General features: G+C 35.3%; 1 protein-coding gene across 2 annotated transcripts in view; it reads right to left on the bottom strand.

The window, feature by feature from the left end:
• LOC117435344 (ribonuclease 3-like) overlaps window positions 1-20,103 on the bottom strand; it is a 45,214-nt gene that overhangs the window by 1,973 nt on the left and 23,138 nt on the right. Inside the window, exons 21-31 of one of the 2 annotated variants that reach the window (XM_034921145.2) lie at window positions 19,156-19,255; window positions 18,759-18,861; window positions 14,909-14,979; window positions 14,092-14,136; window positions 12,834-12,991; window positions 7,660-7,765; window positions 6,926-7,067; window positions 4,642-4,724; window positions 3,800-3,903; window positions 930-1,022; window positions 323-369 (exon numbers count right to left, since the gene is read on the bottom strand). In XM_034921145.2, coding sequence (XP_034777036.2) covers window positions 323-369; window positions 930-1,022; window positions 3,800-3,903; window positions 4,642-4,724; window positions 6,926-7,067; window positions 7,660-7,765; window positions 12,834-12,991; window positions 14,092-14,136; window positions 14,909-14,979; window positions 18,759-18,861; window positions 19,156-19,255 — 1,052 coding nt within the window. The remainder of the gene's footprint in view (window positions 1-322; window positions 370-929; window positions 1,023-3,799; window positions 3,904-4,641; window positions 4,725-6,925; window positions 7,068-7,659; window positions 7,766-12,833; window positions 12,992-14,091; window positions 14,137-14,908; window positions 14,980-18,758; window positions 18,862-19,155; window positions 19,256-20,103) is intronic. The other variant, XM_059018767.1, reaches the window with a different exon arrangement.

The raw sequence follows: 20,103 nt of genomic DNA, 5'->3' as shown, positions 1-20,103 counted from the left end.
AATAACAGTAAACATACAATCTATAAAAAGCCTGATAACACCAATACAATCAAGCAATTTAAAGTATAAAACATTGAACAAGGTAAAATGACATAAAATGTTACAGAGGAGATTTAGATGACTCCAATAAGGTGTGTGGATGTGGAATATTAACTACACCGTATCCCATTAAAAACATACATTTTTAATATTCAACTTGGTAGGGCATGCGATGTTGCTGGCTCCCTTGGGCAGTGTTAAATTGAAGCTGGAAATGTTTAAAAGTAAGTGAGAATGTTACTAAAAAGAAAGACAATGAGATTATTTTCACCAACCAACTTACATTTTTCAAGGGCATCCATTGCAGCTCCCATTTCTGCTTGCTGAATACTGTTTTAAAAAAGAAAATACCACCACAAAATCTTGTTACAATTTAAAACAAACACATGTGAACATCAGGAATCTAAGCCCTGACTTGTTAAAAAAAATAACCCTGGGTTTCATAATTTTAGTATATTCACAAATGAAAAATGCACATTATAACTGCACTTTAATGAAATATAAAATATTCATAACATACCAGTATTGCACATCAAGTACTAGATGTGCTCATGGTGGTTGTAGATTGTTGTAGAATATATAAACACCTTTCAGTTTAAGAATACAATTATATTTTATCTTTAAATCTTGATGCAAATCTTCCAAAAATTGAGGAAACACTGCGTCCCAAGACTGGTAATGTAGTAACCTCCTAAAGGCCTAATTTGTATCTAAATGTACTTTTTTTTCTGCCAAAACATTTCTCTGCTTGACTTTCTTCCTAAAAGTTTTACATGATAAAAGGTTTGTCTCCTTGGCAATTCTTTCTGCCTTGGATTTATATACAAAATACTCACTATCTTTGTATAATACTTTAAAATGATAAAATAATTAGAAATAAAAATCATTACCTTGGTCCTTTCCCACATCCAATCCTTTCGCCTTTAAAGTAAACAGCAACAGTGTATGTTCTAGCATGTGATGGACCCACAGTCTGTAAAGTCCTGGAAAAAAGGGAGTGGACAAGGGTTTACATCTCAAAAAAAAAAAAAAGAAAAAGAAAAAAGCACATCAACTGTCTTTGATTTTTCCTATTTCTGATGGGAGTCAAATGTGTATTTCCAAAAGCAATAATTATAATATATATATATATATATATAATAATTATAGGAAAATTATTTTGTAGCAAGTTTTGCTTTTGTACATGAGGTAAAAAAGTTACAATTATTTATTTCAGCAATTTTTTTGCAAAACTCCAAAAATGCTAATTCAAAAGTATTCATACCCTGACAAGGAAAATGAAGCTAGTTGAGGCACCTTTAGCAATAATAACCTAATTTAAACAATTAGGATATTTGTCAATGAGCTTTTTGCATGATTCTTTTGGTGATTTTTGACCATTCTTCAACGCAAAATTGTTCCAGTTCATTCAAATTCCGAGGACTTCTTTTGTGCACAGCCTTCTTCAACTCATAACAAAGATTCTCAATCAGATTTAGATTGGGACTTTGACTAGGCCATACCAGAACCTTGATTTTATTCTTCTTTAACCATTCTGAAGTAGATTTTTTAGAAGTAGATTTTGACGTGTGCTTTGGATCGCTGTTGTGTTGGAACGTCCAGTTGCGCTTTAAATCAAGTTTTGTAGCAAAGGGTTTCAGATCATTGGCCAGTATCTTTTGGTATGCTATGGAATCCATTTTTGCCATGTACTGGAACTAAATTTTCTGTGCCATTAGAGGAAAAACAGCCCCACAGAAGGATATTACCACCTCTATGCTTGACCGTAGGTATGGTGTTCTTTTCTTTGTACGCCTCACCAGACTCTCCAAACTTAACAACTATCAGCGTGACCAAATAGCTCGATTTTTGTTTTATCACTCCACAAAACCTTTGACCAGAACTCATATCCATCATTCAAATGCCGTTTTGCAAACTTTAAGCGATTTTCTTTGTGACGTTTTCCTAAGAGTGGCTTTTTCCTTGGCCTGCGACCATTGAGACCTTTACCATGCAATACTTGACCTATGGTTGAAATGGAAACCCCAGTCCCACTTGCAGCCAATTCACTTTGAATATCTTTGGTAGTCAATCCGACTGTTATTAACCTTCCTCACAATTCTTCTACTTGTTCTTGGTGAAAGAACCTTCTTTCTTCCAGACCGAGGGAGCGTTGTGACATGACCATGACTCTTGTACTTCTTGACAATAGCTGAAATTGGGATAGTCAAATGCTTGGAAATCTTCTTCTATCCTTCTCCAGCTTTTTTAGAGTGTATAAAAGAGTTAGACATAGGATGACAGCAATCATCCTATGTCTAACTCTTTTATCACTCTAAAAATGTTAATCTACAATCCAGCATTTTCTAGAATTAGGTTCTGCATTATCATATTGAAATTTCTAGCACCATGTAGACAATACTATTATTATTATTATTTATTACTTAGCAGACGCCCTTATCCAGGACGACTTACAATTGTTACAAGATATCACATTATACATTATTTCACATTATACAGATGCATCACATTATACAGATGCATAGCATCAAACGGTATGAATACTTTTGCAAAAAGTTTTGCAAAAAAAAAATGCTGAAAAATGAAAAAAAAAATGCTGAAATAAATAATTGTAGACATCTATTTCTTGTAACTTTTTTTCCTCATCCACAAAAGCAAAACTTTTGCCACAAAAGATTTTTCCTAAAATTCTTTGTTTTCGAGAAATGTATAGAAATTATAAAATTTCCATTGGGTTATGTAAACTTTTGACTACAACTGTATATATACAGTAGTCTCCCGTTAATTCGTGTTTCAATAATCAGTGCGGTTTAATATGGTGCATTATCAAAATGTATTAGTGCAGAAATCATGTGATCTATGCGGAAGTATTTGTCGCTTTATTAGTGCAGAAATCAGCGTATCTGCAGAAGTGGACGGTCATCATTTAATTCAATTAAATGGAGTACAGTGTAGTGCAAGCCAATGGACATTACTGTATTGTAGTTACTGAAACCAGTGACCAGCGAGCAGAAAGAAGATTTAAGACTCTCTTAGCCTGGCAGTCTGAATATGAAGAGCAGTTACAACAATTAAAGACTCTTTTAAACCAGCTCTCTGTGCCTCTGAACAACGCTGATTATGTACAGTATATATTTTGACCATTGATGGGACATTATATTTTATTTGTATTACTGTATTTACATGTTTTGCTCTAGGCTTTTACAATAGCACACATTTATGCAATTGGTTTATTTTCTTTTCTTCTCTTTTCTTATATGACATGGAAAGAATAGCCCAGGAATTGTGATCCGTTCTATGTAGTTTTATACTCTACAATCAATTGCCTCTTGTAGATGTTGATGAGCTACCGGCCCCTGGAGGATAAAAAAGGCCCCAGTCTGGAAGGTGTTGGATTGAACTCAGTGGGCGCCTGTTGAGTCGGGTCTGCAGCGAGATGGAACAATCCATGCTAATTTTGCTTCCCTAATCCATGGGAAACCCAGCGAAGATTCACAACTAGGCACAGGTAAGACACAAACCTGTGCTCCCCTGACTGCTTGACTCACCCTGAACACCACATAAATGATGCCTCTACCAGGTAAGCCTTAGGGACAGTTAATCTTGACTTCTGGGTGTGTCTTTAACCTGACAGAGGGCATTGTGGCATGTCACACTGCTACCATAATGTGCTCCAAAAATCTTTTCAAAAATCACTCAATCCTTTATTGATTATTACCCAAATGACATACATGTATGGAACAAAACAATATATAATTACTTGTAAAGTGGAATATCTGGTTCCTTTCCTTCCGTTCTGAGGGTCAAACAACACTGTTGGAGCTGGGATTTGGGGTCATTCCAGTCCTGATTAAGTATGAACTCCTAGAGAAACATAAATAGATTGAAAAGCTTATGTCCTTCATGTAGCACATAAATACATGCATTCTTCTCCAAGGCTTTATGGTGACTTTACATCACAAGCTACTTAAGCAAAAGAATCTACTCCAACCCAAATAAATAAAGGGTCAGGGGCTCCCAGATGCTGTAGTTTTATACATTTCTGTTTTCCAAGGGGACCACTAAAAGCACTTCCATTAACAGAAAAGAAGCCTGGTTATAAAAAGAGGACTTTGAATCTAGAACTGTCAGTTCCAATTAATTTCCTACAAAGGGCAACGCTGTTTTTTTTTTTTTTTTCACCAATGGACTTAGAATTATACTTGGTTGGCCAACATCAAAGCTTTGCAACAACAAAAAAAAGGAAACTCATGCTTCATAAACATATTTTAAAAAGTTGCCAGCTTGCAGTAAAAATGTGGGTAAACCTATGAATCTACCGTCAATTCTGACAAATTGACAGAAAGAATTGGTTTACTATTCCCATGCTGTAGTTTCCAAAGGAAAGGGTAAATTGCTAAAATGCTTTAAGCCTGAAGGAACAAAGCAAGGAAATGCAATGTTACATGTAAAAGTACAGTAGTAATATAATGGTACATAGTACCATAACACACACACACAAAAAAAATCTACCACCACCACCAAGAGCAGATGGAGCTTTCATTTTATTAATAGAATGTAAACGGTCATCAAACAGAGTCAGAAAAAAGGCTATCCACTCACCTTTAACCTTGGGAAAAAACAAACATTCATGAAGGTATGCACATACTCCAAGTCCTTGTCAATGTACAGTGCAGCAATAAAAGCTTAGAAAAGAAAATAAATGAACAAATTATCATACATTGTACACATGTCAGAAACTATTATTTCAAATAGTTTGATTGGGTCTTTATGTCAAACTCCTACAACTACCAGTAATTATATTGTCTTTGCTGGTTTTGAGAATTCTGTATATTGTCCAGGCAAACACAGTAGGAGAATCCATGTACTGATAGCACATTGCAAAACATTACTTGGTAAAGAGATTGTGTAGAGAAATACAAAATATTTTTGCATTTGCTTTTTAGCTGATCATAGCTATTTCCAGACATGTCTTCTACCGATCACTGGACCATAATCAGTTTCCTAATCTTAGCAGAGAAGCTTTGAAATTGCTGTCTTTGCTTGGAGGCACTTATATCTGTGAACAGGTGTTTTCCCTTATGAAGCTAAACAAGTCACACCTCAGAACAAGGCTGACAGATGACAACCTGCATGCAGTGCTTAAGAGTAGCCACCACTTCACTGGAGCCCAATATCCCTCAACTGGGAACTGAGAACTGCAACATCTCCCACTGATTAACTGGGCTGCACCCCAGAGTGAATGTAAGTACTAAAAACTTAAGTTCATTGTGAAAAATTACCATAGTTTAAAACTGGTGTTGAATATATATATATATATATATATATATATATATATATATATATATATATATATATATATATTCAACACCAATATATATATACGTGCATCAAAGGCAGCACTTAGATCAAGAATTAATAATACTGATGGAAAACCAGTCAGAGCAGATCATTCACAACTCTGACAAGGGCCGTCTCAGTGCTATGTGCAGCATGAAAACCAGTCTGAAACTTCTGAACTATACCACTAAGAGTTAGAATTTTTTTTAACTGAATTGTAACAACTCTCTCTAGAACCTTATCTGAGAATGGTAGGTTGGTGATTGGCCTTGTTATTGAGAACTTTAGGGTCCAAAATGTGTTTCTTAAGCATAGGCTTTACCACAGCTACCTTAAGTACTGAGGGAACTCTACCAGAAGAAAGTGAACCATTTTTTTTTTTTTTAAATGTGGGTATTAATAAACACAGAGAACATATTTTAATAGTTTTGTAGGAATAGGATCAAGAGAACATGTAGTAGCTCTCATATGTTGAATTAGCTCTGTCAGTTCCTGTAATGTAATCAAAGAAAAAGCTCCCATAGTAGCCTTAACAGGTGTAGTGGGTAAAATTCTGCCGGAGTCCTCCTTAATAGAAGGTGTCAGTGGAATTTAATTTATGATGTCTAGTATTTTATTTTTAAAGAAATGTAAGAAGTCATTGCAGCTGTGAGAAGAGCCAATGCCAAAGGGTAGGACTATTAGGGGAATAATTCATTAATTTATTTAGGGTAGCAAAAATAAATCTAGGATTAGTTTTATTTGTTTCAATTAAATTAGAATAATATGATGATCTAGCCAACGCCAGAGCCTTCCTATATTTAACCAGGTGGCCCTTCCATGCAATGTAATGAAGGTGCAATTTAGATTCCCGCCATCTCCGTTCTATTTTACGACCCTCACCCAAGATGATTCAGTAACAGTTTTGAGGTGCTTCTGTTTGACTGGCTTAAACTAGGTGTCCTCATAGACACCATTAAAATGTAATATCATTTTAAAATACAAGGACCAGAGGTGCGTTTTCAAGATCGCTTTGGTTGAGGGCCAATTGAGGTCAGAACCAGTGTTCGGTTGTAATCTCGTGCCATGTTGCTAACAAGCATTTGTAAACCATCTGCTCCGTCTGAAGCCTGGGCATGATGGTAACTCCATTCCAAACTGTATTACTGGCTATGAGGGGGAATTCTCCTTTTTGAAAACATTTTATTTTATTTTTTTTAACAGAAGGATGCAGGTCTCTCCGATATGGGAAAATAAGAGAACACAGCATGAAACTTAAATACTTAAAGTACAGTAAACTCATTGAAAAAGAATGCATATCCATACACTATAAAATGTTCAAAACTATAATACAGGCTCCAAGTCTATGAAGCTTTTACATTTCACCTGTAAGCACTTCCATATGGCATTCACAATTGTAAAACTAACTACACAATAATTTGTTAAAAACCCAGTTTGAATAATGTCACTAGAAAAATAGTGATTTTTTTTATTAACGAGACCTCATTTTTGCTACATTGGGAGAGAGGAGTTATAATAGGTTTACTTTAACTGACTTTTTACTTACATTCTAAAAGATCTGCTAGAGTCTTTGTCCTTAGAGCTACTGGTCTCTTTGTTTTGTCATTTGTGATTGCAAACTCCTGCATGCCCAATTCTTCTGCAACTTTGGCTTGGGTCCTGTTATTTACCAATGAACTTCTCAGCAACTGTACACAGAGGACAGAGGAAGACCATTGAAAATATGTCAATCATACCATTCTATCCAGTTATATGACCACAATCCTAGCAGACATCTTTTGTCAGTGAAGGGTCCTGGTAGATTTTCCCCAGGGTCTTAATAACACAAAACACATGAAGTCAATATCTCAAATTACTTATACTAGTAGCTGAAGTAGCAAATTAATAAGTATGAATAAGCTCATTATGCTTAATAATAAAAAATACTTTACGTTTGTGTCTGCTCAGTATAATATTGTTTGCTAAATGAATACATATATAATCTTGATCAGTTCCTTAAGGTCTGCAAAGCCTGAACATTTTGATTTGAAATTCATGTAAGGAGAATGGAATGGTTTAATTAAAGAGCCGATAGCATTTTCATCCTCTAATTTAAATTTTAAACAAATGATGAAAATGAATATAGCGCTATATTATTGTTCTAAGTGGTACATGCAGTGTATATTAAATATAAATCAATTAAACTAAAATAGATAACACCTGAAATTTTTATATACAATGGCTCTTTTACAAGTCTCAGGCACTCTTGTTCAATTGTGCACTGTTATTTGTAACCCTCACCGTTAAATGCCCTTCATGATGGTCTGGGAAATGGATGAACAAGTACTCTGTGGCAACCAATTGCATTATTGAGTCACCCAAGAATTCCATCCTCTGATTGTGGCCACTAAAGAGAAAAAAAAAAAAAAGAAGAAGAAATCACTAAAAAAAATTAAAGCACTTGAGAAGCGCAGAATTAAAAAAGGGGTTTTTTTGTTTGTTTGTTTGTTTGTTTGTTTGTTTGTTTTACTGAATTATCTTTAATGCTTCTGTAACACAAATTATAAACAACACATTCTAAAAACTACTTATAATGGGCACATTATAAAATAAATACACTAAGAAAAGGGCACTTTTATATGGCTTTCCCTTGGACTTGTAAGTACCGGTACAGGGGTTTTGCTGTCGCTCGTCACTCTCGTAATTTGTGAATGTTTTTTGAAAGTGACAAAAAAAAAGTGTTTGTACTATAAAAATAAAAAAAATCCTTTTTGTTAAAGTCACACACAATGTCTCTTTCTTCAAAAGAAGGGATCGCTAAATCAGAGTCACTGCTGCTGATCAGATCAGCGCCTCAGCCTCTCGATTCATTGACTCTGCAACGTTCTCATCCCGTGGTAAGCGACGTAAATGCAGTCAGCCATTCAGCGCCTCAGTTTCATGTTGCGTTTCAGTTACCATGGTAACCCAGACCGCTTTATGAGGCTGTACTCGGTGCTGCTGTAGCTTTCAGCCTCACATGATTCTTTGCAATCTGACAGCTTCTGCTGCTGCGCTTTCACGACTACAGAGAGTTCTGCTCAAACCTTTGCATCCGCAGAGAAAGCGGTAAGCTTGTGCTCGCAAATTAAAAAACAAAACTGTTAGCCAATACTGTAAAATGTCGCAGAAGAAAATCTACTCGTTTTTTCAGCGCGGCCATGTTCTCAGTGATGTGTGTGACAAAGGCTTTTTTGCAGCGTAATTTTAGCCGCTACAATGTCATAAAATCAGACCTACGAAACCAACTTAAAGTGAGCCGTGTAAACCTACTAATGCAAATGTCCGTCAACTCAAACACGCCTGATCTTGACAAAATATCTGAATTTAATTTTGAAAAGGCTTTCAGATATTGGTGTATGGACAAAAAGCGCAGGGTTGTAGTTTGAACCTATAGCAGAGAGGAGTTGAAAATCTTGTTGGAAAAGTGAAGCAAGGATATTGTACCAAACAATACATACAGTTTTGTTAAAACGAAGGTGATTTGTAGTATATACAGTGCCTTGCATAAGTGTTCACCCCCTTGGACTTTTCCACATTTTGTAGTGTTACAACCTGGAATTAAAATGGATTTAATTAGGATTTTTTGTCACTGATCTACACAAAATAGTCCATAATGTCGAAGTGGGGAAAAGAATCTACATATTTTTCAAAATTATTTACAAATAAAAAACTGAAAAGTATTGATTGCATAAGTATTCACCCCCTTTGCTGTGACACCCCTAAATAAGCTCTGGTGCAACCAATTACCTTCAGAAGTCACATAATTAGTTGAATGGAGTCCACCTGTGTGCAATTAGTGTCACATGATCTCAGATTAAATACACATGTTTCTGGAAGGCCCTGAGTTTGTTAGAGAGCATATCTAAACAAACAGCATCATGAAGACCAAGGAGCTATCAAAACAAGTCCAGGATAAAGTTCTGGAGAAGCACCAATCAGGGTTGGGTTATAAAAAAATATCCCAAACTTTGAACATCCCCGGAGCACCGTTAAATCCATTATTAAAAAATGGAAAGAATATGGCACAACCGCGACTCTGCCTAGAGAAGGCCGTCCACCAAAACTCAGTGACCAGGTAAAGGAAGGCATTAGTCAGAGAAGCAATCAAGAGGCCAATGGGAACTCTGAAGGTGCTGGAGAGATCCACAGCTGAGATGGGAGAACGTCCATGGGACAACTATAACCTGGACGCTCCACAAAGCTGGGCTTTATGGAAAAGTGGCGAGAAGAAAGCCATTGCTGAAAAAAACCCATATCAAATCCCATTTGGATTTTGCCAAAAGGCATGTGGGAGACACAGCAAACATGTGGAAAAAGGTTCTCTGGTCTGATGAGACCAAAACTGAACTTTTTGGCCTTAGCGCAAAATGCTATGTGTGGCGGAAAGCCAACACTGCTCATCACCCTGAGAACACCATCCCCACGGTAAAGCATGATGGTGGCAGCATCATGTTATGGGGATGCTTTTCATCGTCAGGGACTGGGAAACTGGTCAGGATTGAAGGCAAGATGGATGGAGCCAAATACAGGGAAATTCTTGAGGAAAACCTGTTTCAGTCTGCAAGAGACCTGGGACCGGGGCAGAGGTTCACCTTCCAGCAGGACAAAGACCCTGAACACACAGCCAAAGCTATACTGGAGTGGTTTAAAAACAAGAACCTGAATGTCTTAGAATGGCCCAGTCAAAGCCCAGACCTCAATTCGATTGAGAATCTGTGGCAAGACTTGAAAATTGCTGTTCACCAACGGTCCCCATCCAACTTGACAGAGCTTGAGCAATTTTGCCAAGAAGAATGGGCAAAAATTGCAGGATCCAGATGTGCAAAGCTGGTAGAGACTTACCCAAAAAGACTCACAGCTGTAATTGCTGCCAAAGGTGCTTCTACCAAGTATTGACTCAGGGGGGTGAATACTTATGCAACCAACAAATGTCTTTTTTTTTGTTTAATTAACTTTTGTGTCACAATAAAAAAATATTTTGTACCTTCACAGTGTTAAGTATGTTGTGTAAATCAAATGATAAAAATCCCAATTAAATCCATTTTAATTCCAGGTTGTAACACTACAAAATGTGGAAAAGTCCAAGGGGGGTGAATACTTATGCAAGGCACTGTAATATTCTAACACTGTTTTTTTTTTCTTCTTTTTATTGTAAAAGACATATAAAAGTACACGAAAACACTCAGTAAACAATTACATTTTGAATGTTATTGTATACCATAGACTGGTAGATTTTAGCTGAAGCATTAACAAAATTCTGAAATATTCTACTTTCATTTAGGAAACCTGAAATGAATATAGAAATAAGTTTGTTGGTTATGAAATATTGACTTATTTGTGTACCATTGCCATATGAAATGTTGCAAAATAATTGCAAAAAATAAATAAATCCTGGTATAAGTACTTCATAATGCATTCTGTGTATGTAGCTTTTCAGGGCAAATAAATATGGTTCTTGAGTTTTAAAGTTCTAAAAGTCAATATAGTGATTTAAGGTATAAAATAAAAACAGGATTCATAACACCCTTGAAGACTTGAGCTGTGTGCCAGTAGTGACTACTGAATATCTGGAGTGACTAATGTTTTTAGAAAGGATTAGTCACTAGTGACTTCAAAAATCTAGAACCCAGGGGAAACCCTGCCGGTACATCTATTTTTACATGACTTGTTCCACAAAAGATCAATGCCATCAAATAAATACATTTTTGAGTAGGTTCAATTTATGAAGGATCACGCTGCAGATGATCTATAACAGTAAATGGGTCAAAATATGAATGTAGCTAATTCTATACAACTATGGCAGGGTGAAAGAAACATGCTCTCTAGTGTTTCAATAGAACATAAACCATAAACTTCAACTGGGTAATGTGTGCTTGTTCCAGGAAATGAGGATGACCATCCATGCGAGTGAATAAACACTACACTCCATGTTAGCTCCATGAGGCATTTACGGTGTTTACACTTGCCACTTTTAAGCTGGCTTTGCTCTTATAACTTTTTTTTTGCGTGTAGATGCAGCCGTCCTAATTCCAGTCGTCTCAAAAGTGGCCTGCTCCAGTGGGTGGCTTTACGACGGCTTTGGCAGTTTTTTGTTCTACTGTGAACACATCTGTCCCTGAGTCGGCTCAAGCAGAGGCACGTTGTGAGCAACACCCCCAGGGTCTTGGTAACCGCCAATGAGAGGCTAGTAGTATAGCATGAAAAATACACTTGTCTGATAATGACATGAAAACAGAACCAACAAAATAATACCGTTTAGTTCATATATGCTAAATAACCAAATGATGGGTAATTTGTTTATTTTAGGTTTAAGGTGGATATTATAAATGCTAGTAACTATAAAAATGTTTTGTTTGATATATGAAGGTAATATAAATGGTAGTACACAAGTTGAGAAATATCTGCACTTCACTAACATATACTGGTAACTTCATACAGATTTATACAAATATAAATGCATGCTCCTAATGTATTTACAACTTAAGGGATCAGGTGGAGTGCCAATGTATTTGTATCTCATAGCAGCCATGCTGGCATCTGCAGGCTGGGTTGTATTTAGAGCTGGGGACTGTCCAGGTCATGGCAGGTGTGCACATTTTGGTTAATTTTCCTTTTGAAGCACTCACAAGCAATTTTTGCTTGTGAGTGCGATGATTAAAATATTCATCCTGCTAGTTCTCTGCATACTTTCAATGATGTTATTAATTCGAACACACAAAACACATGTTGCCTCAAAGAAGTACTTTCGCTTTTTGTGCCCCTTTAGATAGACACATTTTTATAAATATTTAATTAATGTTAATGGAAGACATCCTTGCCCTGACATGCTGTCCCAGCACTGCCTCAAATCATGATTTCAGAACTAGGAAATGTCTCATAAATACGAAATTGGCTTAATAAAGTGAAATACATTCCTCTAAACAACAAGCTTGATTTTCATGTTGTTTTGACCTTATATTAGAAACTCAGGAAACTGGATAAATTCAAGACTATTGAAGGGTTTTTGAGTGAATGTAGACCCTGATATTGATGTGATACAGTCATCCGAAATGCCAGGTTTCACCCCACTCACAATCGGAATAAACCTTTTTAAAACCAGCTAATCTCACCTCTCATGGGATGGATATGAGCTTATATATCTCCCTGTACTATATACTACACACACACACTATATATATATATATATATATATATATATATATATATATATATATATATATATATATATATATATATATATATATATATATATATATATAATGTGTCTAAATTTGAAATACTGAATATATTTCAGGTCCTTCTTCAAAATCAACTGGCTCTGCTAATTGGCACATGTCAATTGGATGCGATACATAGTGTATATTAGGAAGTATTACAATTGACTAAATTAAATGAAGGGGATTTTACACTGTTTTGTGTGCATTCATACTTACAGCGTCAGATGATTAAATCCCACTGTACGCAACGTGAAAGCGCGAGCCAAGAGACGAACATGGGTAAAAAGCACTCCAATTGTTTCTTCAAATTCCGTCAGCTTTTGTAAGACTGGAGAGGTCTCAACAAGTTGTCTATCAGTGCTTGGCTCCTGCACCTTTAAATGACATAAATACTTATTTAGCAATATAGCAATATTTGAGCAATAATGTACTGTATTCTTGCTCTTCTTAAGTGTCAAGAATAATATTAAAAAGGTATATAAAATGTATGTAGTTTGTTTAAAAAAACAGTACTTAACTTTCAGAAATGGATACTGTAAACCTCTTATTTGTGTACCATTTATGTGGTAATTTGTAAAGTCCAGAACATGTAGCTAATATTGCACACTGACTATTTTATAATGTAATTATTTCCATTTCTGGGTGCTCAGTTTTCCCCACGTATCCCAACATTGTTAATGTATTTAATGCTGTGGGCTTTCTCTATTCACTATAGCCTGATGAAGACCATCTGGCCATAATGTTGCTTTGTTTTGAACTTTGTTTTTTAATAATACTCAACTTTTTCTAAGGTTCAAACTTTTAGGTGCAATTAAAAACCAGTACTGGTTCAACTGTATTCATGCCTGCCTAATATCTACTCTCAGTTATTGTTTTCACCTCTCAGCATGCATTTTGGTGAACTCCATGTAACAGGAGTATAAATAGCATGACCCTGCATTTTACATTTTGAAAGCAGATTGGCATACCCAGGAAAATGTGGTGTATGTGAGAATACATAGTTAAAAAACTTGGCATTAAGTACAATGGCATTAAGTCTTGGCATTAAGTACAATGGCATTAAGTCTTGGCATTAAGTACAATGGCAAATTAGACATTGGTTAAGTAATGAGGACAGCTAAAGTTAATCCATAGCAAAAGATCATGTTTACTTGCTCATCACATTCAAAGACTGTTCTTTCATACAGAGGCTGGTGGTGAGTCAACCAGTAGTGCAAGGCACCACCATCATGAGGATTTTGGAATTTGCAGCACAATGATACAATTCCACTTTTTAATCACTGAAAGGCCAGCAGTGATGGAAATGCAATACAATTAGTTAAACAAAGTTAAATGTAGATTTTAGTCCTCGGGTTAGAATACTATTAGCATTTAAGCAGGGAATCTACAGTAAAAAAAAAAAAAATGCAATTTAATGATTTCCACTGTGAATACAGAAGCACAAAAATAAGAATTAAAAAAATAATAAACCTACTTGCAATGGATGTTGCGGGTAATTAAGCCATACTTCCCGCAGGTCCTGCAGATAGTAAAAATACCATTCGTACTCCTGGGAGCCATTTAAACCTTCCCTTGCAGTAGATAAAACAACACTAAATAAAACTGTGTCCATTTTAATACAGGGTATGCTTATTGTTAATTCAGCAGAGCGAAGGGATCAACTAAAGGGAAATATAAAACAGAGTGTCATGACAGCAAGTGTTTTTCATTCCCTTCAAAGGCAAATCAATTCATGGTGGAAGGTTTTTCATTATTTGTACAAAATACAGTGGAAGTCAATTATCCATTCTAAACTCTCAAAGAGCAGGGGGTAATTGGATATGCAAAACGTACACATACTCAAACTGTAGCCCAAGAGTAGCATGATGTGCTCTACAGTCTTAACAATGTACTAATGCATAACAACTGTAAATTACCACAGGGCTTTTATAGCATTACACTCGGACATTAAGACTATATTACAGGTCACAGAAGTGGATAAAATGATGTTTCTTCCTGGGTGGGTTAGCTAAACATATACACAAAACATAAATCTAACCATTTGTTCAGTGGCTATAATTTCTACTGGACACTACCGGAAATAAAAATCAATCATACAATACCTCAAAATGTACTGTCTCTATAGAGTAAAGACAGATTCTCAAAGTCTGTGGTCTGTACCATCGATGGGCAGAGGTTAACGCAATACAGTTATGTATGGAATATGTGATGGTGAATATCTCAAAGTCCACACTCCATCTTCCAAGTGAAGGGCACTTTTACATTTTAACATAAAAAATTAAATAAATCACCTCATTCTTAAACAGCAAACGTCCAAACAGCTGTCTGGCCTCCTCTAAACCACCCTCCAAGTATACTGCTCCTATTTATAAATGATAAATACATACAAATCAGGAAGACATAACTACATTCAACTAAAAAAAATAATAATCTCTTAGTATAATCAGCTATGCAGTGATCCCCATGTGGAAATAATCACAAATCAATCTCCTCAGATAGTGATGTTAAGCCACATCAAGGTTTGCATATTTATGGTATCAGACAAGCAAGACTTAAAAGGGTAAAGGTTGAGTGTCAATATGGTCTTTTGTTGAAAGATGAAAAGTGTCTGTAAATAAATAAAAGCATTACCTCAATATGACATGCATATTTGCCGATAGGTTAAAGTGAAGGGTGCCATTAGATTTTGCCTAAGGAGTTTACAAAATGAAAATGTGAAGGGGCAGCAGTGTGGAGTAGCGGGTTCAATCCAAGGTGGGGGACACTGCTGCTGTACCCTTGAGCAAGGTACTTTACCTAGATTGCTCCAATAAAAACCCAACTGTATAAATGGGTAATTGTATGTAAAAATAATGTGACATCTTGTAACAATTGTAAGTTGCCCTGGATAACGGCGTCTGCTAAGAAATAAATAATAATAATAATAATAATAATAGATGGGAAAAAAAAGTGTGTTACGGAAGGTTAAAGTTGTAGGTATTAAGATACACTCTGTTTAGAGCAATAAAACAGTCCCCAAGCTTGTTAAAAATGTGTAGTTCTTAAGGCGCTATGAGTTTTAGAAAGTAAAAAGCCATGAACCATGAAAGAATGCAATGCAGATTAGTGCATGTACTTTATTCCTACATTCTGCTGTGCAAAAAGGAGGTTGTGTGTTTTAAAAATTCATCAAAACAAAACTCATTGCAAGCAACATCATGTGTGGAAAGAAGGGCAGTCAATCAATTAATTACCGTTATATCCTTGTAGCAGCTTTCTAATGAAGCCGCTTTAAAAATCTGCTTCCCAAGAGGTCTTTGATTTAAAAAAAAAGCCTGCATGTTGCAACACAGGTAGAGTAACATTTGTACAAGTATCTCCATCATATGCTTGTTGCCAGGGATATGCGCGCCCTACAAGGCTTCCCAACATATATATCAACTGTACAGTATGCAGTGTTCTCAAAAGGAATGCATTTCTGATTAGCAAACCCTTAATATTCTTAAAGAAATCACTGCTATTACATTTTAGGAAATCCTATATAAGCTAGGGATATGCAGAAAGATTTGTTACAACTGGATTTGCAGTATAAAGTAAGAGAACATATTTCAAATATATAATTGAAAATACCTGAAAAATAAGTAAAAACAAACATATTATACACAACTTAAGAAAGTGGAAGTTGCGTTTGATTACTGAAAAGGTTGCATTAAAAACAGCTTTGTTTTAAAAAAAAAAAAAAAAAAAGCACAACCGTAAGCACACCACCCCATATAGCAATTAATAAAATAGCTCTGCCCGCACATCGGTGAATAAACCACATTGTAAAATCCAATATCCAATGAATCAAGGAAAATCCTTTATATTCTGGCTTCTCTAAAAGGAAAAGCTTAGAATGGCATCCAAAGCACTACCAGCTGCTACCCAGTAGCTCATAGAAGACGAATTTAATCCTCAGATAAACTGTACATAAAAATTAGGGACAAAGCATCTACAGAAGATAATACTTTATATGTTAGATAGAAATGAAAATAAAAGGCTTATCAGAGGATTATTTTTTTTCTGAAAAATTGTAGACTTTTTCTTAGTGACTGTGTTTGATACTTCTTCCATCTCAAGGCATAAAGCAGGACTAATGCATAGTTATTTTATATGTGTGTGTGTAGATATTACATGTGTCAGTAGGTCACCATTAAAGCTACCATGTTTTCTACTAATAAGAACATGAACTGTAAAACACTGAGCAGCTGATAAGTCTGTATCATTTATGGATAGTTTTTTATATTGAATTGCAATGGCATACCAACCTCAATTACATTCCAGTCCATTATTAAAATATATATATTCAAAACTGAAATTGCTGCATTGGTCTTTAGATACTTTCTGTGCAAGTAGTGGTAGATCATTTAGTGTAAGTCTCTGCTAATGGAACTACAGACTTCGTAATGCCACAAGCTCCAACCTCTTCCTGCCCGAAGAATACTCTTGAGACTGATGTGTGGAACATAATGGATTGTTTTGTTTTTTCATGCTTTTTTTAAATAGTGTCTGGCAGTTGGCTTTTAAATAGTGTCTGGCAGTTGGCTTTTAAATAGTGTCTGGCAGTTGGCTTTTAAATAGTGTCTGGCAGTTGGCTTTTAAATAGTGTCTGGCAGTTGGCTTTTAAATAGTGTCTGGCAGTTGGCTTTTAAATAGTGTCTGGCAGTTGGCTTTTAAATAGTGTCTGGCAGTTGGCTTTTAAATAGTGTCTGGCAGTTGGCTTTTAAATAGTGTCTGGCAGTTGGCTTTTAAATAGTGTCTGGCAGTTGGCTTTTAACCCATTCTGGACCAAGCATTTCTCAGTATGATGCATTTTTTGTCTGTGGTTGACTCTCTTCCTATAAAAAAAATTCACTAAAAATCTATTTTTTACAGTAGCATCTTTGAAATGGTGTTCTTTTTTCAGAACACACTTATAAAGTAATTCAGAAACCACACAAATCTTTTGCTTTTTTTTTTCAACACAATATTTTTTTTTTTTTTTTTTTTAAGTATTGTATTTATTATGTATTCTGCTAAGAGATACACGTATAAAAAAATTCTATTCTATGACCCGAGGGACCTTACAATACTTCCTGAAAGTTTTGTTGACAAATCACAAGACATTGTTTCACCTGAGTGATTGCAATGACATAATACACTTTTATTCTCACAGGTCTTTATAAGCAATAATGGACACTACTCTCGATTATTTTATCAAAATACATATTTATAAATAAAAATAGTTAGTTATTCATTCTATTATTATCAGTAATAAGGAAAAAAAAACATACCTGATACATTTAGTTAATGAAATAGTATCTACTTATATGCACTCGTTTCTTGATATTTATAAATGTTGTTTATAATATATATATATATAATATATATATATATATATATATATATATATATATATATATATATATATATATGAGATAGAATAAATGTTCCAATATAAATGTCAAATACATTAGACTTGGTGGCCCTGTAAGCCATCAAAACGAAGTGCTTGTTTTATCGTGTTTACACGATCGCGGTCCTAGAAGCCCATTTCAGCATGCTTGTGTAACACGATCCCGGTCCTAAAAGAGTTAAATAGCGTCTGGCAGTTGGCTTTTAAATAGGGTCCGGCAGTTGGTTTTTATGTGACCAGCATCATTCGGCAGTGCAAAAGTATTGATGAAAGTAAAAGGTACGTTGATATGTGCATAAAATACTGTTGCATGTAAACTAGCCATGTGCTCACCCCAATTCTCTTTACTCCACCACAGAAGCATTTCTAAAATAACTGTGTGTTAACTGCAGACATTTTGTTCTGACACACGTTTACTACAAGAACAGTGTTTTATGTACTGCTTACTACAAAATTTGGAGTACCGTTTAACCCATAAGTTTTAGGCAGTGGTTTATTTTTATAATACAATATATTTTTGGCTTGAGAAGACCCTGTCCATCGTTAATGTTACTTTCAGTTTACACAATGCCCTACACAAACCGAATAATCTAAGTGAATCTCATAACAAATGCCTATGCCCATTTGTGTGCAAATATAGAGATGCTTACTGTTTTACTACTTAAAACACAAAAGAATGGTATATATAATCTATTAAGGCTTTGAGAAATGAAAGCACATAACATTACCTATAAGTGCTTCAAAGCAGTTGGCCATAGCATGCCGCAGATCAGACTCTCGGCACAGATCAGGTCCATGTGCGTAAAGCATGAACCGGTCCAGCTCCAGCTTCTACAAAAACAAAAATAAGGCGGCCAAGTCAGAATTAAGGCCACAGTCAAATCTTTACAAAATATGTTTAAGTGCATTACAATTTGTGGAAAATCCACCTAATACAAATGTATTATCCAGAGGTATTGCAAATAAGGAGCTGAAAAACAAAGCGTACTGTAGTATTTGAAAGAATTGTGAACTAAAATAATTTGCCAACATGCTTTACAAAGTGTCATTTTCATAGTGGCTTTCTGTTACACAACTCCATTCTGTACATATGCATTCAGAAGATACCTGATCTTCTTTACCTACCTTAGCGAGCATGGCAAGATGCTGATTCTGAACAATAGCTGTACGATACGTAGCTAAGCCTCCTTCTTCAAGGCTCGGAAACAAATAATAGAGGTGGACACTGCAAAGATCAAACAGAAATGCTTATAGGAAGTACACACCGATTGAAAGACTCTTTACTGCAGCTGGGGTGGTGGTTGTTATTCTCTACAGTGTTACATGTACCATTATATGAGCAGGATTACTATTTTGGACAGGTTTTATATATATATTAGTGATGTGGCACCAGAAGCAGACTTCAGAGTCCAAGTGAAAATAAACGTATGGAAAATTAAAAATACAAAACTAAAAAAAAATGTTTGTCATAATGAGGATTAGGTTCTATATTCATTCAAAAAGTACATTTACTGTTCAGTATGATACTTTGATAAAGTGGTAAAGTTTTTGATCATTGGACCTCTCTCATGAGAAGTCACATAAAAACTACTTCATATAAGGTATTATATCAAAGTGCCTATTATAATTCAATGGATTTACAGTTAATGACATTCGAGGTTCATGCAGCAAGTTTGTCAAGAATTAAAAATAGATAAGGTATTTTTTTTTTCTTTTACTCATTTCATTTTAATCTCTACAAGAGCAGTAAAAAGGACAATCTTTTCATTCTTCTTGCAGGGAAATGTATTATTCTATTTGGGATAATGCTTTGATAATTTACTTTTCTATTTCTTATCCATTTTTAAAGAACAGGAAATGTGAAAGTGATGAATTGCATTACCACAGATTGAGGCACGGAGAGAAAGGTTACCCAACGGTCTTGGAGGGGCTCATACCATGTATTTAATGAGCCAGAAAAAAGGAATTGTGATCAACCCATATCCCACTAAACCCCATTGTATTCTCTATGCACATGTCATATGTTTTGAAGGCATGGCACAGTTATTTCTAAACTTCTGAAGATGTTTTATG

Source organism: Acipenser ruthenus, chromosome 3 (assembly GCF_902713425.1).
Source record: "Acipenser ruthenus chromosome 3, fAciRut3.2 maternal haplotype, whole genome shotgun sequence".
Lineage (NCBI taxonomy): Eukaryota > Metazoa > Chordata > Actinopteri > Acipenseriformes > Acipenseridae > Acipenser > Acipenser ruthenus.
Note: the sequence above shows the minus strand (reverse complement) of the source record. Positions and strands in the feature narration are given on the sequence as shown.